General features: G+C 42.9%; 1 protein-coding gene across 1 annotated transcript in view; it reads left to right on the forward strand.

Moving 5' to 3' along the window:
- Positions 1 to 22,574, forward strand: part of FMN2 (formin 2) — a 272,338-nt gene extending 249,764 nt beyond the window's left edge. The window contains 2 exon segments of the mRNA XM_036016163.1: positions 19,411 to 19,492; positions 21,694 to 22,574. Coding sequence (XP_035872056.1) covers positions 19,411 to 19,492; positions 21,694 to 21,720 — 109 coding nt within the window. The 3' untranslated portion in view covers positions 21,721 to 22,574.
- Positions 22,575 to 25,041: the final 2,467 nt, after the last annotated feature.

Consider the following 25,041-nt stretch of genomic DNA (forward strand, 5'->3'; position numbering starts at 1 on the left):
AATTAGATGGTGGCACAACCCTGTGGCAATATTTTTTAAAACTGGAATCGTCCTCTTTCAATGGACATATTTTATAGTATGAGAACAACATCTCAATAGAGCTATTTAAAAAAAAAAGGAGAGTTCTCACATTAGGGTTCTGAGACCACAGAGGGCCACACCTGGGTGTACTGACCCCATTTAGTCACCTGGTGAGACTGTCCATGGCTTCGAAATCCTGCCCGGTTCCCTGTGCTCCTGCCTCGCACGCCCCCGACTTGTCCCCTGTGCTCCGATAGCTTTGCTCAAGCGTAGTGAATCTCTTCCCCACCAGCATGAATATTCACTAAATCAAAATCTGAGAGAGAGATCTGCTGGCAAAAACTGTAAAAAAAAAATAAAAAAGAAAAGAAAGAAAAAGAAAAAGAAATTGCACTTCTTCCACAGTCAGAGAGACCTCCGTGGGTTTGGAGAGCTGGTCAATTCGAGCAGCCGGCTCTGCAGGATGACATGAGTCAGCGCCTTCCCTGTGTGAACCCGGTTCAGGAAAGCAGAAGTCAGTCGTGTTACAAACACTACGGAACTTCATCTGTTGCGAAATAAACATCTTTCAAACCTAATCGGATTGTCCAAGTTTTCTTAAGTTGTGTTTCTAATGGAGAAGAGATAAATGCTTAGAAGAGTGAATGTAATAATGGTCAACACAAATAAAATGCAAGGGAAAGAAATTTGACCGCAGTTGCTATGGGGTAAAGCTCCACGTTTTTCCTCTGTTGAATAAACCCATCCATCCTCTCCCCAGAATGTCCCACCTGGCTTTGGGGTCCCCAGCCCCTCCTTGCCTTTCTGGGTGCTCGCTCAGGACCCTACTCCACAGGCTTCTGAGCTGCTGCTTGGGAGTTTCCTCTGCTGGTCATAAACTTAGTCAGACTTAGAAACTTGAAATATGGTCATGAGAGGAATTTTGAACCTATGGAAAGGAGACTTTGTTTTTTGAGGCAGACAGTAATAGAGATAAACTTTTTATGTGGTGCTTCCTAGTGTATAATAAGATTAGTTCAATGAAGATTAACCATGCTGAAGAATTACGGTGTGGTCTTTGATACTGGATTCCAGTAAATGCGTGTCCATCAGTTGAATAACTATCAAGGCAACTTAGTTTCCTGGGGCTTGGGTTTTTTTGTTTATAGGGAAAACTGTTTACAATTTATTCCTCCTTGAAATGACCTTTAAATTATTGTCATCATCATCATTTAAATTATGTATGCATAATATTTCTCAAATGCATATTATAAAAATCATTTCAAGTTTTAATACTCTTCGAGTGTTAGGAGCTGTGATTTTGCAAATTTTAATAGTAAAGGCATGGCAGAGCCCAAAAAAGAAAATCACATTATACCTAATATAATTCCTAAAATGATGTAAGACTCTTTTTGCAATTCAGGCTTTCTAATTATAGCTATATAACATTATTAATATGTAGATACACCAGAGGTTTGTCTGCTCACTCTTTTTGAATATTGCCTTATGTGAATCCTCTGAGCATTTTAATTTTATTTTATTGCATTTTGACTTATCATGCATTTGTTTTCTGAGTAGGAGACTGTAACAGAATACTTAGGATCCCTGATACTCTGAATATCTTTCTAAAGTTTGAAAACTTGACTTAATCAACTTCATCTGTCATTTTATCTTGTTGTGCAATGTTAAACATTCTCTAAATAATCCATCAGCTTTGTCTCTATTTTGTCCCGCATAGCCCTGGCCATGCTCCCCCTCCAATTGATTACAAAGTGTGCCCCTTAGACTGGCACCGAGTGTCACACTCCGTATCTAGATCAAAGGCAGTGTTCCTGGCCAACTTGTCTCCACAGCTCATTGATCTCTCTCTGGAGAAAGGCTGGTATGTCTCCTTACAGATTCCTCCCTTGAATGATTTAAAACTTGATGCTGAGCTATATAAAGTCCTGTCCGGATAGCTGTGTCTTACAGAGTGAGGGTCACACTGAAAGGCACCGCCATGCCTGTGTTCGCAAAAAGGGCGTGCTGTCCTCTTCCTGCGGGAGCTACGTCCGCCATTGCCTCCTGCATCGCACAGGATTAGCCAGCCCGGCCACGTGCAAACCAAGGCTCAGAGGAGAAGGAAGGGGTCCTTGTGCTAGCCTGCCCTCAGACAGTAGGCTTGCCCTATCCTTTGGAGAATTAGGCAGATCCAAGCTTTCTGGCTTTTTAAAAGGAAGTCCCTAGTCGTTTTCAGAAAGCACTAGTGTTGATGAGGACAGAATTTTGGTGGTGTCCGTGGAGATTGTGATTGTTTGACTTTGAGCAGAATCAACCAAGGTCGTGAAGTCACCACCATCACCTGATGGGCTTCATCAGGTTCTTCTGGCCCTGGAGTGGGTCTGGACATGATCTGGGGGATGAGGTGATTGAAAACTGGGAGAGGAAGGAAGGATTCGGCATTAGAGAGGTCTGCTGGCTTGCTCGCTGAGAAGGCCCTGCCCCCTGGTTCCATCAACCTGAAGACAACCCTCGTCTCCACCACACTGGGGCCCTGGGGCAGTAGAAGAAGAAAGGACACGTGATTTCATATCTCATCCTAAGCTTGTGTAGAGCCCAATAGGGAGACATGAGACAAGGGCCACGTTGTTGTTGTTTTTTAATAAATAAAATAACCGATAGGCATATTAATGAATTAGCCTTTTACATTTAAGCCCTGTTAAAATTTCACTGTTGTTTTATGGTAGGAGCATCAAAGGTGGTCTGCATATACCATCACTTTGAAAAAGGATAAAACTTAAAGTTAGGTTAAATTATATAGATATTTGCTGTTTCTCAAAAGAATGTATTGATACTTAGACCATGTAGGCAGTGTGATATTGTGGTTTGTCATGAGAAAATAGACATTTGGTCTTTGATCTCACTCCCGGCACAGAGCTCCTAAAACCCTTCCTCAGTGAAAGAGCAGCAAAGGTGCATTTGCTTATCTTAATGAGGGGACTTCTAAAAGCCTCTAGGTCACCTTACGGTGGGCCAGTGGGACCAGCACTGTGATGAGGAGATGGGAACTTCCGGTCCCAATGTCCTGATCCCTGAGGAGGAGCGAGGTTCTGGGCCAATCCCCAGTGACCGAAGATTCAATTGGTCTTGGCCATGTAGGGAAGCCTCCATAAAACATAAAAATAAAAACCCAAAGAATGGGGTTCAAGGAACTTCCAGACTGTGGACACATGGAGATTCGGGGAGAGTGGTGCACTCAGAGGGCATGGGAGCCCCGTACCCCTTCCCACTGACCTGGCCCTGTGCATCTCTTCTGGCTGTCTGTCCCTGGGTTATGTCCTCTTATAATAAACTAGTGATCCAGTAAGTAAGCTGCTGGAGTCCTGTGAGCCATTCTACCAAGGTAATCAAACTTGAGGAGGGTGTCATTGGAACCTCCTAGCTCTAGCCAGCTGATCAGGTGACAACCTTGGCTTGCAGTTGGAGTCTTAAGTGAGCTGGGGCATCGTGTGGGACTGAGCCCCGAGCCTGGGGGATCTGATGCCGTCTCCCACCAGATGATGCCAGAATCAGGTTAATTGTTTGGTGGTGTGGGAAAAACACATGTGGGAATTGGTGTCAGAATCAGAGACATTCATTTGGAATTTAAAATCGCCAGAAGTAGAAGTTTGCATGGGAGAATTGCCAGTCCTTTAAGCTTTAATTTGTCACAAAAGTGTATGGAGAGCCGTCTCGAAGGTTTGTTGGATGAGGAAAAGGGGAGAAAGTAGGAGCGCTAACTCTCATCTTTAAAATATTCTAATTATGATTATAAATGTACATAATCCATATTCTACAAAAAAATAAAGCACATCAGAAATAAAAGCATATTTACAGTAGTTCTGAATTTTATGAGATGGAATTATTTTTAAAAATTAACCTCTTTGTTCAAATTCCTATGGCCTAGGGGTGAACATTTTTGGAAAGTTTGATAAAATTCCATTTGGCCACTTTAAAGTGTTCCAAGTTTGTGGGGGAGGTAAATAAGATGAGAAATAGTTGGAAAAAAGTGTATTTCATCAGTTAAGAGAATTTAAGATGCTCGCAGATAACTCAAGAAACTTCCACTATAAAAGTCAGTCTAGACATGGGAAATCGTGTATCCTTAAATTCATGTTTTGTTTTTGAGAACAGAAGTACTCTTAATTCTGCACTGATCTTGTCCATGGATTTATTTTCTACAGCTTCTGACTTTCCTAAGTTTTTATTTTACGAAGGCAAGATGAACTAGGAAATAGAGTACTGCAACGAGAACTTGAGGCTGGATTGTGTTGATGGCAAATTAGAGAAGAAGGTGTGACTGCATTTTTTTAATATCATGAATGGATGGATGGATGGATGGATGGGTGGATGGATGGGTGGATGGATGGGTGGGTGAGTGGATGGATGGATGAAGAGTTATTCCCAATCACACATAACCATTCAGAAAAAAAATGCAAATACAAGTATAAGTGAACATGACATTATTCTGAGGCAAGCTTATTATTAATAAAGAAAGAGAAAAGGATCCACAACCACTTGCCCACTGATGACCTACTGCCATGTCCCAAACATTCAGAAAGAACCAAGGACCAGGCACAGCTGCTCACCTTTATGGAGGTGAGAACATGATCACCAGAAAGCTGGTGGGTCACAGTGAAAAGGGGCAAAAACATTCTGACCTTCATAAAGTATAAATTGTACTATTCATGAGTAGTTATTCAAAACCAGTTTTCTAATCGTGCTGATCAAAGAAAATCTAACAATTAAGGGCTCACTTCCAAATCCCCAATTGTTCGTGGCCATTTTCTATTTTCTGCCTGAGGATTTCATGACTTCTGTAGTCCCGGAGTTGAATGGGCTTCACAAACTTGGGGGAAATGATTACAGTAGATGCAGTTTTATTTCTATTTTTATAGTCCAGAGCCATAACCGCATGTCTACAGTTTGGTGATCCAAAATCCTCTGAACCCAAAAGTGGTTCCGAAGTGTGTGGCAGCCTGAGCCCACTCGGGGCTGTCTGTGGTCTCTCCCTTCCCACTCAGTGTGACTGTCCGCACGTTCACAACACAAATTGTAACGTGCTTGATTACTGCACGCTGTGTCCAACCCTACCGTAGTGCTAGATACCATTTTCTGTGTGCAATGAGAACAGTTCTGATTTCCATAATCCATCGGGCCCCCAAGGTTTTGGGTAAAGGATTAGAGAATGAACGGATATCTGGCCGAGTGAACCCTATACTCACTGGCCCGAATCCTACCCTCCCTAGATCCACACAAATAAATCCGGTCCTTGTCTGGGTGTCCGGGTGTTTGGGGTTATCTGTGAAAATGCTCTCAGGTTTTCCATTGCCAAGTCTTTTATTGCTCTAGAATCCCTTTGGAGTTCCTTGATTCCTTTAGCTTCCCACTCAGCCCTGACCGCACCCTTCGGAATTTCAGCCACGCCTTCCTTGAAGCCATGTCAACGCAGCAGATCACTCTTTCCGCTGTTCCCGGTATCAGCAAGGCCATGCCCTTCACCTTTGTTGCTCTGAGAGAAACTTTGCAAGCTGGGCTATTTAAAAAACCAGCTTTCATCCCTGGCTGGCGTAGCTCAGTGGATTGAGCACAGACTGCGAACCAAAGTGTTGCAGGTTCGATTCCCAGTCAGGGTACATACCTGGATTGCAGGCCATGGCCCCTAGCAACTGCACATTGATGTTTCTCTCTCTCTCTCTCTCTCTCCCTCCCTTCCCTCTCTACAAATAACTAAACAAAATCTTTGTGAAAAAAAACAAAACAGCTTTCTCCCACCTAAGGTAGACTGTCTAAGAAACGGCTGTTCTGAGAAAAATCCCGGGACCCGTGAGAGGAATGGAAAATCAAGACTGCTTTCGTCCAACTTTTCCTTTTTATTTATAATCATTCCTCAGAGTGCCTTCTTCCACCCTCTTTCAACCCCGAACACCACCTCTGCATTCTTTGATGTGAATTTATGAAATCACACACATGCTTTGCTGAGGCCACTCAACAAGTATTAAGTAGCTACTATATAGCAAAGATCTCATTAACAAAACCCAATCCTTGCCTCTGCAGCTTACATTACAGTAAGGAGAAACTGATTAACAATAACCATCCACTGGGTGCTGGCGTGGGACCCGACATAAAAATAAAGTGGGACAAAGGGAAGAGAGTTGTAGGAGGTGACAGTGTCTCGTCTATAAGGTCACCAGGAAGCGTCTCTCCGAGAAGTCAGGTGCGGCAGGGACCTAACGGAAGTTGGGGAATAAACCAACGGATGTATAAAGGTGGAATATTCCAGACAGGGGGCGGTGAGTGCAGAGCCTGAGGAAGGAGTGTTTAAAGGGAGGTCCGAGTGGTTGGAACAGAGTGAGCCAGAGGAGAGAGGAGGAGGATGAGTGCAGAGCAGGGGATGCTGGGGCCAGACGGGGCAGCCCAGCGGACCAGGTGGGGAAAGGGCTTCAGAGAGGCGGGCGCAGAGGAAGAACCATGGCAAATGCTGCCCCTGCCTGTGTGAAGGGGATGAGAGCTGAGAGCTGACCTTGGCATCGGGGGACCTGGAGGAGCCAGTGACACCCACCAGCACAGTCTCTAGCCAGTGCTTAGACGCTGGACGGGGGAGGAGCAGAGAAAGCAGGCACGGTGCCTATAGGCACGTCTTCTGAGGACCTGGCACTTCTCAAGGGTCACAGAAAAGGCCTGGCTGGAGGGGAAAGTGGGCTAAGGAATTTTCCTGTTTCAGTGCTGGGATAAACAACATGTTTTCGTGCCATTAGGAATAACCCGGCAGAGGAAAAATTGTGACCCCTGTTCTCCCTTAATTGTGTGTTTGTCCTTGATCCCATTCCTGCCTCGTATCTCCCGCATCTCCCTCCTTAATTAAGCCGTTCTTCCTCTTACATAATTCTAAGCCCTTGTGCTCTAAATAGCTCTGTTTTACTCTTTTATGAGTTTTACAGGGAGGAAATATGATCAACTCTGTATAAACTAATTCCTACGTCTAAAAGCCCTTGAACTCCCCACCAAAAACATCTCTCTAAAAGCATAGGATCTCAGCTATTCATCCATACTGTCTTTGCCAGAGGGGTGTCAAAATAGAAACCATAGTGTAAGTAACCAACGATGCTTAATTTGATATCTCACTAGCTATAATCAAAAACTTTTCTGACCTACATGTAAAATAAAAATTGCTGAGATTCGGAAAATACCCTAACGCAGGTGGAAATAGTAAATAGTAATAGTAAATAGTAAAATGTAGTAAAGGTAAATAAAAAAAGGACATTGGCATGAAAAATGTCCATTGTAGTAACCAGCACTATTTTCCTGTAATAATATATGAACTTTGCCGTCACATGTGATTTTATAATGGTTTTGGCCATCACGCATGAGAAGATCATCTTTACTGTCCTAAGTCTGTGCAACTGAGGACTGTCATTTCACCATTGTATCAAGAACAGCTAGAACATAGCCATTCTTACAGGGCTTTTTAAAAAAAAGCAATTCAGCTGAGCTACTTCTGTAAATTCCACCTAAATCCGCATCTAATATTGAATAAAAATTGTCACTGCTACGTGATCTAGGAGAAAAACAAACATTTGCCCCCCTAAATCAGAGATTTAAATTAGCAGTGAAAAAACACGTTGATCAGGAGCTTAGAATTTCTAACATATACGTGAGCATAAATATTCCTATTAAAGTGACTATTAAAGGCCTATCAACGAAGCATTTTTAAAAGTTCTAACCAGCACATTCTAGATTTTTCATCGTTTTCCTGCTACCACGTGAAATTCCTGTGGGAGATTATGGAAGAAGATTACTCTTGGTTTGACAGAATATAATTCAGGCTCTTTGTTTACACAATGGAATGTGAACTCGGCTGTTTACTCATCCGGTCCGTGGAGCAAATTTTTTCCCCTCCCTCGCCAGCTCGGAATTGCCTGTATTTCCAACACTGGCCACCTACTCACTGCTGTTCCGTTGCAACCATTGTGATCTGAGATAATCGAAGGGATATGCCGGCTGTCCTCCAGTTTTCAGAGTTGCATCCCTCTATCCGATTAGACACTAAAAAGCCAACAGCACATCCTCCAAGTCCATGCTGACGTTCTCTCCCCAGGCATGCCTTCACAGAGTCCAAGTTTAAACAGTAATCTCAGCTTATATGGAGGACTTGTGTTTTTAAAGAAGGCCACTGCAGAAACGTCTCTGCCTTCTGTATTTTTAGATTTGTGCGGACTACGTTCCACGTTTCTTACTTAGAGAACTACGTCAAAAAACTCCTCCGAAGAACTGGAGTCAAGACACTGTGGTGGTAGCTGTGTTTTCTCTGGACAGTCTGACCTGCTTTCCTTTGTCAGAGATGGTCGCTGCACCCCATTGTGTCCCTGGCACTGCTGTTCCCTGAACAGAGTCCCGAACTTGCCAGTTACAGTTCTTCTCCCCGGCGTTGGACAGAACACGTGACTGTTGTTTCTAAATAACTTCTTCTCCGAAACCATTTTAAACGGCCACAATTTATATGTTCTGAGTTTGTTTGTTTGTTTTTAGAGAGGGAAGGGAGGGGGAGAGAGAGAGAGAGAAAGAGAGAAATATCAATGTGTGGTTGCTGGGGGCCGTGGCCTGCAACCCAGGCATGTACCCTGGCTGGGAATCGAACCTGCAACACTTTGGTTCGCAGCCCGAGCTCAATCCACTGAGCTACGCCAGCCAGGGCATGTTCTGAGTTTTAAAAGATTTAGAATCAAATACTTCGAAATAAATAGAAATAAAAATAATAAACACTATAATGTAATGAATGTATATATAAATATGAATATATACTGAATATATAAGTGTGACCTAAGGCAAATGTAAATATATAAATGTAAATGAGTATATGAACATAAATAAATAGGAAGGGGAGGTATTGATGGTTGTCTGTTTTGTCTTCCCTGGGCATTTGCACTGTGAGAGTCGGTGTGGTTCAAGTTAGAGCTGCGGAGGTCCAATGTCTGTGTTTACGTGCATTTGAACCCCAGACCTGCCACAAATTGGTGTGTGACCCCAAGCAAGTCATCTGACCACTTTAAGTTTCTGTTTCCTCACTGGAGAGCTGGGTAACAACAGTACCTCCTGGGGTTTTCACAAGATTCAAGGAAAATAGAATCTGTAAACCCTCTCAGCCCAGTGCTCGGCACGTAGTTCTCAGTGAGTGTTAGCTGCCGCTCTGATGCGCCCGGCACTCTGCTGGGCTTGGGGTATGGAGAGGAAAGATGTCCCCTTCTCTGCCTTCAAGGACCTAACACTCTAGTGTCTTTCAAGATTCTCATTTTGTGGAAGCTTTCGAAAGAGGAAGAGATACTGAACTTGGGAAATAAATTTAAGATGATCTGTCCCATGATTTTGTACCTTTTCTAGTGGGAGGGGTTTGGAAAGGGTGCAGACTCTGAAGTCAACCGGATACGGATTTTCTCCTTCATTCTTCTACTGTGTGGCCTCAAGGACCTCTTTGAGTCTCAGGCTCCTTGTCCCTGAAATAGCGTCACGGCGTCTCCCACGCTCGACTGCCAGGTTTTGAATAAGACGGTGCCCGGGAAATCGCCACTGTGTAGGGGGCACCCCACTGGCTCGCTGCAGATATTCATGTTCTTCAAATGAAAAAGGCCGGTCAGTTTTTGAACATGTGTGATTGCTAGGACAGTTTTCTCTGGTCTCAGGTTAAAACAGCTTTTATAATAAATTCTGCCAATTGGTTGTGCTCTGAACCTCTTCCACGTGGTGCTTTTTAAAACAGGAGTGTAACCACACTGAAGTCACCCTTTGTCTTCCTTGGGCGTATTTGATTGTCGTGAATTCATCCTGTCGTGTAGCCACCCTTTCTCTACCTACTCTGTACACATCCAATTAGAGACTCTTTAACTGCTTTGTTGATATGAAGACATATTACATCCATGTAATGTATCTTTTCCGCTAACCTAGGAGTTAATACAAGTGAAACAAGTCTGACACAATTTCACGGGGAATCCTACAGGCCACTCGTGTTTCATACAGTGTATGCAAAATTAGCTTTTCTGTAAGACGGAAGAAAGTGAATATGATAACCTAGAGTTTTCCATAGCTTTATATTTTATGTGTAATTATCCAAACCAAATTGTTATTTATGGATGGAATTGCAACAGTAAATTGGTAAATTCCATGTTCAAATCAAATCAGAGCCCACACAGTTTACTCAGAATGTGAATGGAACATCCAGATTTGTTGCTGAAGAGTTCACCAGAAGAAGGGGGCAAAAAAAAAAAAAAAAAGAGAGAGAGAGAGAACGAGAGATTTAGATCTCAGCTCTAGTTATTTACCCAAATTTACCCCTGCAATAGTTTAGCTTCATTTGGATAGCCCTATTCATTGTGATTCATTCATCGAGTCAGTTATTTTTCAAACACCTGGTGAACACTTGTGTGAGGCTTATTATTCTTGGTAACATACAAGTGAATATACATGATCCCTACTCCCAAGGAGCTTCCGGTTCAACAAGGCAGAGAGACGGGGAGACGAGCAGCCGCGCCACTTGCAGCAGCCTGGGGGATCTAGACCGTGTGATGCTGAGTGAAACGCACTGGGCACAGAAAGGCAAACACTGTATGAAACCAACAAAACCGAAACAGACTCATGGAAACAGAGACCAAAGGGTTGGTTACTGGAAGGGAAGGGGGTGGAGAAAAAGGGGGAGGGGAATTTAATCAATAACATTGTGATAAGTTTACATAGTGACAGATGATACTGGAAGTAGTGGGGTGATCCCATTGTATGATATAAAAATGCCAAATCAGCCCTGACTGGTGTAGCTCAGTGGATTGAGTGTGGGCCTGCGAACCAAGTGTCGCTGGTTCAATTCCCCATCAGGGCACATACCTGGGTTGCAGGCCAGGTCTCTAGTAGGGGGCGTGCGAGAGACAACCACACATTGATATTTCTCTCCCTCTCTTTTTCTCTCCCTTGCCCTCTGTCTAAAAATAAATAAATAAAATCTTTAAAAAAATGTCGAATCACCATACTGGACACCTGAAACTAATATAATCAATATAAGATTATATACTAACTATACTTGAATAAAATATACAATTGAAAATGTAAAATAAAAATTTGAATGAAATTACGCAAAAGCAAGCCTGCCATGGTCAAATGTACTCTCTGTAGAAAGGTGGTTGTGAGATGAACTTGAAGGACCTGTGGGACGAGGAGAGAAGGGTGGGCAGACCCAGGGGAACAGATGCACACAGGCCTCCCACGGGGTGGGGGGCAGTGTGGTTCGGTCCAGGGAACACTGCAGACAGCAAGGAGAAGTTAGGTTGGTCGGCAATGGCCTTGAATACCTCACTTACCTGCCTAAGGAACTTAAACAATTTTTTCTTGGCCAATGAACACATGCATCAGATGATTCCCGTGCTGAGGGCATTTGTGAAGGGTGGATTACACCTACGCAGGAAGCAGCAGTGGTCCAGGTGACAGGAGGAGGAGGTTTGAAAAGAAAAAAAATCAGGGACAATGGAATTACAGATGTTGCGACAGCTTTTAAAACCATTACAAAGGAGTAATTAATCACAGAACTCGTTAACTATGTGCACATGCACGGAGGGGTGATGGAGAGGGAGGGAAGGCATTCAGAGGGTGAGTGGCTGTGTTCTGCACCGAGGCCCGGGTGAGTGAGAGGGTAGCAGTGTCCTCTAGGCCTGGGAGCAGCAGGAGGCGGGAGGAGGTCAGAGCCGCAAGGACGGATCTGAAAGTCTTCAGCGTAGAAATGATAGGCAGCGTCATCGAGTGGAGATTTTCCTACAAAATCGCAGTCTAGATCAGAGTCGAGATTAGGGCCCTGGGAGGAAAAATAACATTTGAGGGGAAGTTTAATAATTAAGAAGCAGCAAAATAAATTAAGAAAGCATCTCCAGAAAGATAGTTGGGAAACTCAGACATTCTCTTGAGGACCAAAGGGTAAGAGAATTAAAAGACTAGTTAACCTTTGAGTGATGAGCATGGGGGGACCTGGAAGCTGGTGGGTACGCCAGCTGGGAGAGTGCTGACAGCTCTTTGATTAGCAGAGAGGCTGATGGGAATGGTGTGTGTGTGTGTGTGTGTGTGTGTGTGTGTGTGTGTGATGAGAGCCTAACATAACCCAGCTTTCCTCATTTAAAGCCATTCCAAAACTGTGGGGAAAGGTGGTTTTCTGAGATAGTTTATCCATGAATTATAATGTTCTACCTTTATTGAATCTTACACACTCACTCATGAGCTCGAACGATAGGGAATTAATTTGTTTGGTTGAGTTTTCTTAAAATTTGTCTCGTTTCACCCATGTATGTCACCAAAAACCGTTTTCAGGAAATTCTGATGTCTGTCATCTCTGCTTATTGGCTTTGTGTTTGATACATATTTAGAGTTTTTAGGATATTAATATAGAACATGTGTCTCTAACTGTCATGGAACCCTACATTTTAGGCTAGGGGTATTCCTCAAAATTCAGCTCCTGCTGTTAACCACAGGGACAGGCTTGCGTCGCGTCTTACGGTGAAGTGCGTAGAATTCGAGGTCCTTGGGGCTTCCTGGCAAGTCCTTCTCCAGCTCTGAATGTCCGTTTTGGAGCCACAGTCCCGTCACATCAAGCAGCTCAAAGCTGAAAGGTGTTATTTTTTTTAAAAGCCTCGGTTTCCTTGTGTCAGGGGCTGCTTTGTGTCCATCCCGATGGCCCCCGTGAGCGTGGGAGGTGCAGATGCCATATTCGCTCTGAAAAAGTCAGAGACCGTCAGTGATGAAATTCGCAAATTCAACTCAGACCCAGAAATAGGTGCCCGAGGACACTGAAGTTCTTTTCACTTGAGATAATAAGTGACATTTTTGAGTGTCTCCATGGTAGTTTCAGGGGTTTTGTGGTTTTGTGTATATATTTTAAATCATTGAGGTTAAGACAGGAGAAAAGACAGAGCCAGGAGTGAAGTCCCCCAAATCACCTTTAAACCCCCAAGGTGCGGAATGCCTCCTCGGCCTCTACCTGGAGCGAGACCCACGGCTTCAAAGCCGGTGCTCCTACTCCTCCCCAGCCTCTGTCTACAATCTCTCCCCCGCCTCTCCGTCTCTCTCTTGGGTTAGAAAATGGTCAAGTTGTAGGCAAGCACGATGGTGTTGTTTTGCAGCAAAGCCTATTGCGAACTGCTGATAATGGTAGTTACGGCTACTCTTCGCTTCTTGTCAGAAGGACTGGCCCCCCCACTGTGTGAGGAACTCAGGCCCGAGACATCGCAGCGCTGGGCTGCACTTGAACCCCTCACGGCTGTAGACAGCAGTCATGCTCAGGCTTCTCCCAGCAAGCCGAGTTAGAGCCAGCAGGAAATGAATCCGTCTGCCACAGATACTTATTTAGACAAAATTATTAATGTTTTGTGGTGGAGAAGTGGCTCCGTTTCTCATTCGATTGACTGATGAGAGCGTATCTGTTTTCTTGATAAGACTGTGGCCAGCCTGCCTTTGCTCTAGAAGGGAGATAAAAATTATTCTGCCTGAAGGCTCCAGGGACATCTGGTTTCTTTTCTCTGTGTCTGTGCCAAAGAGTATCTCCCCGATTCATCTCAGAAACTGTCTTTAAACTTAATCACACTGAACTTTTTGTATATGTTTGCGGGACAATGAGTGGGTCTGGGCCCCTGGGAAGGAAAGTACCAAGAAAAATGCATCTTTATTAGGACAGAAATAAGAAGCCACACTCCTTGTTTAGAATAATCCTTAGTGCAAATTCACATAGCTGTGCTAAGGACGACATTTGAGAAAGTTTTCATTTTGAAAAATACCAAAATAAAGATAGTCATTGGAATTTAAATTAGTCAACAAATTGAGTGATAAAAAGTATTTTTCATTCTATCACCTACCCGTCTTCTCCATAATATAAACCTTAAATTAAAAATATTTTCAACAAAAGTATTTTTCATTTGATCACCTACCTCTATCTTCCCTATAATATTAGCCTTAATTTAAAAATATTCTCATTCTTTTAGACTCAAATTGTCCATGGTTAATAACTTATTTCTAGGCTTACTATCTTAAAACCAAGTAAAGCTGTTACAACTTAGAATATCTGTATGTAAGGAATAAAAACTCTACATTGACATGTTGATATTGAATTCGTTTCCTTTAGGTTACATATACAACTTTAGTTTTAAAGGGTACATTTAACACGAGAGTTTTTAAAAGTAAACTTAAGCTCTAATACTTAAAGGCGTTTTGTCTTCCTCTGGTCATTTCCGCCCTTTAAAACCACTGCCCCTGAGGGATGACCTCAGCTGTATTCCTCACAAAACGCTTCACTTCTTATCCTGAAGGTGGTTCCCTGTGGCATCACAGTCTCTGTGTCATTGTCATTGAATGGTGCCACGCCCCTTTACCTTGCGAAGCTTGAACTTCAGGTCTCACAGCCATCCCAGCATCACTTCCCACCTCTATGGACACACTGCTGCGTAGGCAGGTTGGCTGGTGCAATCTGACTCAGGGATGCCCTGTCTTGGCATCTCACACCCCTAGACACGTAGAACAGTAAAGCCCCGTGTATCTGTCCATCAGACTGCTGGCCCCGCCCCTCCCGCACAGCTGTGAACCCTGAAGTATGTGGGAACCGGGGAGAGAGGGGAAGCCCCGCGGCCGCTGACATTACTTACTGCCTCCAGGTCCGGGAAGTCTGCTCCTTTAGTGCGGACTGAACTCAGAGTCATGGCTCTAATTTGAGGCGCCTTTAGATCCTCGTTATCTGCTTCTCCCCTCTAAAGAAGATACAAATTGCTAAAAGGAGATAGGGGCTGCTGCATGCTGGTGCTAGCTGGCAGGGATCACAACCCGCTATCCAGGAATAAAGAGAAAACTTAAACAGCAGACACAGGGTGGACCAAGCATCGGGTCAACGTGTGGGCAGGCTGCTGTGTATATGTATCCCAGGAGGCCTTCGGGTGGCCCTGTGTGAGCACAGGACAACAGTGACATGTCGTGGCAATCACAGGTCATCATGTATAAGTTAAATCGTTCCATTTATTTAAGAAAGAGAAAAGTTCAACCTGAATCTAGTGTCACTAATGTAATGTATACTATCTATACTTCAATTTTCAAAAAGAGAAGAAAGTTTAATTTTTTTTTTCAAAAAGACATCATTCAAAATTGGTTTTACAAAGAGGGGTCCATGCGGGCAGCAAGTGTCCACTTTCTGGGCATTGCCCATGTTTTTGTCAGCCACTGCTGGGGCACAGCTTTGCGTATGACGAAAATTGTTTTGCTCACATTGGTCCCCTATTCTGTTTGCCAAATCTGATTGCATTTTTTTTCTATTTCCCATAATTAAATTAGTCCTCAAGAGATAGTGCCTTGTATTCGTTGATTACTGTTGGTCCTCCATTTATGAGACAAGTGCATACTTTTGCAACTTATTCATGAGAGTTTTGTTTCTGAAGGTTCAGAGACAGTGAAAGATATTACAGCGAAATTTACAGCCACGCTCTACCAGTTAGCACCCTCCCGTCGGAAAGGTAATGCCGCGTTTCTGGTCTTCTAGTCTCCGCTTTCTGCATTGCTGTCATTTCTCCAAAATCATGAAAAGAGCCGACGGAAGACTTTCCATTATCACGTGATTGGGTTTTGTTCGCATGTTCCTTCTGTTGTCTGGATGGCTGATTGGAAGTGGCAGTAAGTCTATCAAAGATGCCATCCAAGACTTCATACTTCCCTTTTTAGTTCTCAAAGAGGGTGAAGTGCCAACTAACACGTGCCCTGGCCGTCGCCCTTGCGTGAATGCGGCCACAATAAAAAGAACGCATCTTTGGGACTTGTGACTGAGAGCTACGTCTGTCTCAGCACGCCATCCATAGACCCCACGCAGATAGGGGTTAAAACTCAAGGACAGGCTCCATGTGGAAGCCGCAGGCTGAGTTTTTCAAACCAACGATGTTTTCTTCCCCCTTCGAGTAAACAGAACGTTGTATTTCTTTATAAATGACATATTGCCCCTCCTTTCCAAACAGAACATATCGGTCACTTCTGTTTATTATTGGAAATGTCATCACCGCCATTCCTTTTCACTTAAAACCTTTGATGTCTAGTTGTGAGATGAACATCTTTTTCCTGCTGCGTTTCAGGAGCTGGAGGCAGTGGCGAATGAGGGATGAGGCGGGAAGGGGAGAGGACAGAACACAGACAAGCCGTTACTCAATAGGCCTGAGCTCCTCGCTGACACCCTCACCGCCATCGCCCAGATGGAGAGAGAGGCCGAGGAGGAGACACTGAGATGGACAGCCGGCCTGGGCCCTCCACCCCAGCTTCTCCCTCCTTATTTTCCTTAACTCCTGCCGATGCTGGCAGTGCGCCTCCCCTCCGGGGACCCATTCTTTTTTTCCTGCCTAAAGTATGGAAAAAATGTCTTGTCATCAGAGTCCTGTTGAAATGAAATTGGCGCTCAGAAGAAGCAACGTTTGCGTGGGAGGGGCGGGACTCACAAAGTGCTGAAGTGAGCGGTTCCTCGTGGTGTGGGGCTGTGACCCCCATGCTTACAGTCTTTCTGTGAAGTGGAGAGGGGTGAGGAAATGTGGTTGTCCGGGGCTCAGAGTGGTCACCCAGTCCGGGATTTGGGGGCCATGCCCGGGTTCCAGAGAGCTGCCCCTCAAAGTGCGACCCGCAGGCCGCCTCCAGCAGATTACTCTGGGTGCTGCTTATAAGTGCATTTCCATGGGACTAAACCACAATATAGAAGAGTAGGCCTGGGATACTGAATTTCATGGTTTTTTGATTGATTTTTTTCAGAGAGAGAGTGGGAGAGAGAGAAAAAGAAACATCAATTTGTTGTTCTACTTAGGGATGCATTCACTGGTTGATTCTTATACGTGTCCTGACGGGGGATCGAACCAGCAACTTTGGGGCATTGGGACGACACTCTAACCAACTGAGGTAGCCAGCCAGGGCCCTGCAGAACTTCATTTTAATAAATTCCCAGTGACTCCTCTCCTAAATCTGAAAAGTAGCTGCTCCAGATTCTGATGGTCAGACTTCCCAGCTCCCCAGATCCCACGTGTATCTGGAGGTGCTCTCGCTCCAGGCACTGCCCAGCCGTCCTGCACGGGAGAAACTGAGTCAGAAACCGGGAGGCCAGCGGGAACATCGGCCTGTGAGTCGTGTGGGGATCCTGTGACAGTTCTTCATGTGCTGGCCTTTGTATTTATTCCTCCGCATACAGTGCTCCACTTTCACCCTCAGTACCATTCCCGCTTTCAAGAGACGTATGAAAAATTAGAATTTGTCTTTGAAACAAGGCTCGGCCATCCACCTGTCCCAGAATGATTCCCATAAGCCCTGCCCACCACCCCCATAAGTCACCTGCTCTGGGACACAGCTGGACCTCTACAGACAGAGGCGGCTGTGACAAGTGCACCATTGTAGTGTACTCGCTTATGTGTGTGTCTCTCCTACTAGACAGTGGGTTTAGTTGTCCCTGTAAAATCGAGCTGGTCCCAGGGCCTGACCTGGAGTTGCTTCTCCATAAATGATCATCACATCAATGGATGAGCTCGAAGATCTTGCGAGGGCTCATCCATGCGCATCCTTGCAGGTTGCCGTCACCTGTGCTGGGAGGAGTGGCTGCATTTGTTTTTGTGTAAAATCAGTATGTGTGTATGAGCCTCGGCTTCCTGGGATCCTCAGCAAAAAAAAAAATGGGTTTTAAGAATGAGATAAATAAGATAGTGAGAAAATGAAGTTGCTTTGGTGATCTAAATACTTGTGAAGTAGATGTTTATAAATGTCACACAAGGCTTTAAAAGTGCTCTGAGTAAATTTAAGAGGAGATCTACTGGATTTGGGCTAAGTGCTAAAAAAAAATAGTTTCCTTAATTCCCTGTCCAAATACCGCAACTTAAATTTACTGATAGTTGTTTCAGGGCAAATGGAGCCTCTGTAATCCTCGGTTTGTTACAAAGAAAATATTTTTGTCTTCAAATGTTTGGAGGGAGGATTAAAGGCAATTTATGATGGCCTGGGTAGAAAGTAATAAACGTGTTAACAATGGAGTGTCTTCTCAATTGTCATCATTTTCGGGAATTGCTAACAATATCAATCCTGTGGGCATTTTATGACCTAAAGGAATTACTTTCATTTGTCATACTGGAAGGTCATAACATCGACCTTGTGGCTCCTGTACTGGATTAATTGTTGCATTGTATTGCTTAAAAACAGGGATTCACTCAGCTATGTAGGAAATGAATTTTCTCATTAGCTCTTTTGCTCCAGGGCTCAAGAAATGTATTTATAATTTATTTCTTTGAGGAAATAGGCTTGAAGATCTATACGCAAAGTCTTTTATTATTACAATGTCCTGGCCCGTTTACATTCTTCAGAAATACTCTATTTTTACTTCCCAAGGAAAATTATCATAGCAAAATATAATTAACCCGAGAGGTCTCTTTCCTTCTTAGGGGACCTCCTTTTATTCATAGAATTCCAGTTTGTAGATTTCTTATGACATCTTGAAAGTGATCGTGGTAACTGTTGATCAAACTTGAAATTTTAGAAAAAAGTTCTTAAATCATGTTTATTGCTGCAAGAACTCTGTGCAGTAATAACAGTAATACTAGGGTATGTTATCGATCCCTCCTACCGCCCGAGGGGATACGGGGATCAGCGGTGTGAGGAGGGTACCCAACACCTCGTAGCAAAGCCAGGACTCCACTCAGAACTTCATCTCCAAGTGACACCCTCTTCTAGCCCTACCTTTGGCAAATTCAGTACGGTTTTCCTGGGAGTGCGTGTGTAAAAAGAAATCCTGGTAGTAGTAAAATGTTATGATCGCTTGCTCTCTGTTTTCTGTTTTCAATGAAATGATTGGTTCCCATGCTTGATGAAGTTTACGTTTTTAAAAACTGCCCAAGTAGTCATTGCAAATGACTGGCATGCATGAAGAGGTGTGATGTGGAGAGTGCATCTGAGGTCATTTTAAATAAACATTGGAGGGTTTTATCCAGAAAACTGGTAATTTAATTATTCTGGTGTTTCTGATCTGCATTATAGTGCCCATCCTACTTATGTAGGAGAGCCCTACTGAGTAGGCTCACCTGCAAATGGGGAATATTTCTTTACTTTTTTGTCTACAAGACTCCTTTAATACAGGATGAAATGTATGCATAAAAATGCTTGCCTGTGGTCCACTATTCCCTTCTACATCCTTTGATTTTAAGAACTCCTGGGTGAATTTGCCTCTAGCTCTAACATTCTGTGTTTTAAAATCACATGTCAGATAACATTGCTATGCATTCCTTTCTCCAGTAAATCAAATCCATAATGAGTTGAGCCTTGCTCACTGAGTGTAAGGTGGGTTGACACGGTCTCTGTGGGTCCTTGTTCAAACGCGTGTGTTTTCTCCCCGCCCAGAGTTAAAGAAGCCGAAGAGGCGTGTAGGCAGAAAAAGGGGAAATCGCTGTACAAAATAAAACCAAGACACGACTCTGGAATTGTAAGTATCTGACTTTTCTGTCCTTTAACCTGTGATTTTCTTTGGCTTTTCAATGCCATGTGGACAATCTATACAAACATACAGCATTTTAATTATTTCCCTGTTACATTTGAATAAATAATGAGCCTCTCACTTAAAGAATTTCCTCTCCCTGGTGCCTCTAATTAGGCCCGAAAGGCGAAAAGAATCCCAGTCCTCAGCATTGAAAGCTTAAGAATTAAGATAAACACTGAGTACTTATATGTGGATAGGGATGTATAGGTGGGATTTGGGGGTAACCTGTCACTTTCTTTATTACATACAGTCACGGCATGGGGCTGTGCTGGAACCCTGAGTGGCTGCTCTAAGTGCATCAGTGCCATTGGGATCTGAAGCATAGTGGGGAGTGCCAAGGGCAGAGCTGCCCCTTGGTGAGACCAGAGGGCTCAGACCCGGTCTGTACCCATACACGGCTGTGCACGGTTGGCTCTTCCTAGCTGTCAGTCAATAAGCAGAATTTAACCAGCTCTTCTCCGTTTCCCCCTGGCCCACTTCTTCCTTACAAACAACATGCCAAGGTTTGCACCCCGGGAGGGAAGCGCTTGGGCAAAAATGATGAGATTTTTCATGTCCCGCTGCCAGTGTTTTGTGGCGTATTTTGAGGGATTGGCACTTGGTGCCACAGAGTCAGTAAATGGTATTCTTTTAAGTGAAAAATTAGGTTAGGCTCTAAAATAGGAGGGTTTTGAATTAGATTAGTCTAGCACAGTCTAAATGGGAAAAGAATGAAAACAGCCCCAGTTTTTATATGATTCCATAGCTGTCTTTAGAAAAAGTTATGAGTTATGACTTTAGTTAAGAGCTGTTGTCCCTTAAGAAGTCCTGAACTGGATGGCTTCACAGGTGAGTTTTACCAGACATTTGAAGAACTAACTAACACCTCCCCTTCTCAAATTACTCCAAAAATTCAAGAGGAGGAATGGCTGGCAAGCTTATTTTACAAGGCCGCCATTATCCTGATTCCAAAATCACGCAAACGTTACCAAAAAAAAAAAAATTATTGGCCAATAGCTCTGATGAACATAGATGTAAAAATCCTCAACTAAATCTGAGCAAATTGAATTCAGCAGTACATTAAACATGTCATACACCATGATCTGATGGGATTTATTCCTAGGATGCAAGGTTGGTACGATAGTCACAAATCAATTCACACAATACACAACATAAACAGAAGGAAGGACTAAAATTCAGACACAAATAACATATAATCTCACATATATATAGAATCTAAAGAACAGAACAAATGAACAGACTTGTAACTACAGAGAACAAACTGGAGGAAGGGGTAGGGGGCTGGGTGAAAAAGGAGAAGGGATTAAGAAACACGAATTGACAGTTGTAAAATAGTCATGGGGATGTAAAGCACAGCATAGGAAATACAGGTAATAATGCTGTAACAGCTGTGTGTACTGCCCAGTGGGCGCTGGAAATACCAGAGGGATCACTTTGTAAATTGCATGATGGTCTAACCTCTATACTGTGCACCTGAAACTAATACAAAATCATATTAAATGTGAACTGTAATTGAAAAAGAAAACTTTAAAAAGACAGAATGGCATGACAATGAGTGCCTTGAACTATGAGCTCAGCACAATAACCAGCTAGCTGCCGAAGTAAATAAATAACCAAATGCGGACAATGAAAAAAATAAAAGCCGTTGCCCTATCAGTTTCTATGTGTCAGAATTATTCTTAACTTGTGACAAATAGTATATTATGGTTTACTTGATTTTCTGTCTTTTTGATTAAAGTACAAATTTAAAATGGATTGAATGAGGGGGAATAATTATTTAAGAGTTCACCTTAGTTCTGCTGTTAGAAGGATTGAAATGAAACAGCGATTCAATTTTTATATTAACGTGTTTGTCCATAAAACTGAGAATGAGGAGGCTGAGTTGGCACTCTTTTCCATCAATTAGAAACTTAAATTTTAAGAACTTTTTTTCCTCAGCAATATTGACTGGTTTGTCTTGGTGAAAATTCTAAAAGATGAAAATATATTCTACTTATATGCTTTTTCTTTATGGGCTGGTTGATCTCTAACCTTTCCCAGCGAATTGGATCCAAATGAAAAGGTCTTGTTTGGGCTACTCTGAACTCCATACATTTTTTAACTTCTTGTTTCTAACTATAACTCTTATCTGGTGCATTTATTTTCAGAAAGCAAAGATAAGCATGAAAACGTGAACACGGAAAAGCAGATGAGAATGAGTCTATCTCTAACCACTTACAACTCGTTCCGCTGACCTGAAGGCGGGAAGGAAACTACATCATTTTGATCATTTTTCGTCTTTACCTCTTGCATAATCTTTGTGTTTCTAGACAGTTCAGCAATGGTTGAATTTTACTGTACATTCATATAAAAGTGCAAAAGCAGTAGACCCGTGGAGAATTTGACACCTTTTCCTTTTTGTAAAAGTTTTTGGTATTCTGCCGATAGACCGAAACAGCATGTATAAGAGGCGGTGTCTGCGTTAATTCCAAACATGCTACACAGGTACCTAAAGTTGACCTTTGTGAGAATATCCCATATACAGCACAATTCTTTCCTTTCTACTGACAACCAGTACTCCACATCGCTGCATTTAGATTTATGGTTAAAATGTTATTTCTAGTGAATTCTGTCAGTTTCACATCTACGTATACATTTTCTATTCTAAAATTTAAGTACTATTTATGTGTCATAACTGAGGCTTTCCCAACTTTTGGAGTTGCTCTCCATAAATATATATTTGCGAAAGAAGATCATTTTTTAACTCATCAGATAATGGGTAGAAAAAAATAGCAGAAGGGAATCCCTTTCCTGTGAATCATTTAATATAGGCAGAAATCAGAGCTCTGTTTATTGAGGGCTTGTATCAGACTGTCGTTGGAGACCCTGCATAAAACTAATCTGTAGCAGAAGGAAGTGAAACTAAAGGCGTGCGTCTCTGTGACTTTGCCATTGCTTTGCACAAAGAAAATAGGACTCAATATTTTGAAGGAATTTAACTAAATGATGCTCATAAACTTGCCAAACCTGACTAATTTTTGGCCAGGGGGAAAAAAAAAGTAACTTCTTGGATAGATTGGCATCTACTTAGAACTTGTTAGTTAAACACACCTGCCTGGATATTTTGACATCAGATGCTGGGGTTGTCTCTGCGTGTTACAGCAGGTGATTAAAAGCCGCAAAATGAGGATGCAGTGATTCATTATCTGAAGGAGCCTAGGAAAGAATTTAGTGTATGTTGTGGGGGAAAAATTAAATCTCCTACTCTTCTGAGGATACTTAGAGTCAGCTTATGACGCACTGTGATGGTTTTAGCTGACATTAATAGGTGTGGTTTTTAAAGATTAATGATATTTGTTGGGGGTTATGGTGGTTAAAGGGGAGAATTTATTGCAAACCAGTTATGGAAAGCAACTCAAAAAGAGTATGTTCTGACTCATAACTCTGTATTTATGTAAAGTACGGTCATTTACCATTTAGTTTGTCATTTAAGTGCTAAGAATCAGCAGTGGGTTTTTTGATTGTAGTTTTGTAGTCTTCCTGTCTTCTTCACTCCCTCCGATGTGTATATTAATATTCTCCAATGAAAATATAGGGCATTTAACAAAGATCGCTATGTGCAATACTGTATTTAGTGTTTCTATTTCAATTTTTTTAGAATGTTAATTTATATGAAAATAAAATGAGTAATAAAAGAGTTGTGTCTCCTGTGTGTGTATCGCCTAAAGATACTTGCAAAACGAAGCCATCAAATTTAAAACTGGGAGGATAATAAGTTAGACCATCTGTGTTTGAGGGTTTTTAAACATTTTTATGTCAGGTTTAACAGTTGTTGGTAGTTAAATATTTGATAAATGCTTATTTTTAGAGAGAAAATAATTCTTCTGCTCCATGAAAACATATTTGGAGAAAGGTTGATGTTTTCCTAATGTAGTTTTTGAGGCAAAAAGTATTTTGCACTTGTGAACAACGGCCTATTAATGTTTGAGAACTCTTTTAGAAATTAGATGCAAACATTTATTTGAAACAGATTAAGTGGTGAAGTGCTATTCAAAGATAAAACACAGGAACAATTATGGGGCCAAGAGACGGAGTTCTGTCTTCACAGCGTACACTGGAAACTAAGCATGAGGCTAATGGAGAAACATGAAAAGTTTTTTTTCCATAAAAAAGCTTTGTTTTAGGCCTATTCTAATTTTAATATAATATAAAAAAGCACTCCTTTCATCACCTGCGTATTGGCTTACCATCTACTTTATGCCAAGACACGGTGCTAGTAATTGCATATTTAAACAGGAAAGGAACCGAATGTTATCAATGTTTGAGAGCACTTCCTCTCAAAGGAGCAATGTGAGACACTCGAGGAAGATTTATTGATTTAGTGAATAAAAAAAAATAAATGAGAGGAAGAGAAAGAAAAAGGCCAGGAGTTAAAGGGAATGAAAAATTGACAATATATGCGGAACATCCAGTTGGATACTTTGGTCAAGCTGGGGATGAAAAGAGTGGAAAGCAGTGATTACAGTTCATTGTAACAACCAATTCAGAAAGCAGAAGGAGCTAGATCTTGAGGGGTTGGTAGGAGCCAGGCAAGTGAAGCAGGGAGAGAAATGACAAATGGGGACGCAGCCCTCAGATGCCCACGGAAAGCATCCTTTCATTTAGGAGCTGTGTGTGACTGGTTCGGGTGAGGCAGAGGAAGCAGAGCATCATGGGGAAAGGATGGAGGAAGACGGTGCTTGGAGACATGGAAAGGGAATTTGTGGTAGAAACTAATGTCATTTTATTTTAGTTTGGGGTCAAGGGCACCTCAGAGTCACTGTGGAACAGTGGCACGGACCACCAGCGAGCTCATTTGGAGGGCAATATATTTTTTTAAGATATTTATGTATGTATGTATGTATGTATGTATGTATTTCTTAGAGGGGGAGGGAGGGAGAATGAGGGAGAGAAACATCGATGTGTGGCTGCGTCTTGTGCATCCCCTACTGGGCACCTCTCCCGCAACCCAGACATTGTGCCGTGGCTGGGGATCCAACCAGCGATCCTTTGGTTTGCAGGCCCGCCCTCAGTCCACTGAGCCACACGAGCCAGGGCATGAAGGGCAGGCTGAAAAGTTTCCAAATGGTTGTTCTCCAAATGTTTGGTGGGAAGGGGATGACGCCACATTTCTAAGAGAGGCAGCAGGGTGAGAAAGACCACGGAAAACAGAGGCAAAATGGCCTGCACACCTGCAGAAGAATGAACTCTACACACGTATGAGGAGGCGGGGTATGTGGTAGAGTGGGCGGTGAGGACAAACGATCAGGGGGGACTTGGTCCGTGAAGACTTCATTACTAAGAGACTTCAGATGGTAGCTTGTGAAGGTGAGAAGCCATTTGGAATGTCACGTGACCTACTTTGTTTTCCTTAGTGAAGCCCACTCTGGTCCCATTGAGGAGGACAGATGGGAGGAGCGTAAGCCTGGATGTCAGAGAGCTTTACACAGCCTATTGCAGTGTCAAACGCAGGAATG

Source organism: Phyllostomus discolor, chromosome 15 (genome assembly GCF_004126475.2).
Source record: "Phyllostomus discolor isolate MPI-MPIP mPhyDis1 chromosome 15, mPhyDis1.pri.v3, whole genome shotgun sequence".
NCBI classification, from domain to species: Eukaryota; Metazoa; Chordata; class Mammalia; order Chiroptera; family Phyllostomidae; genus Phyllostomus; species Phyllostomus discolor.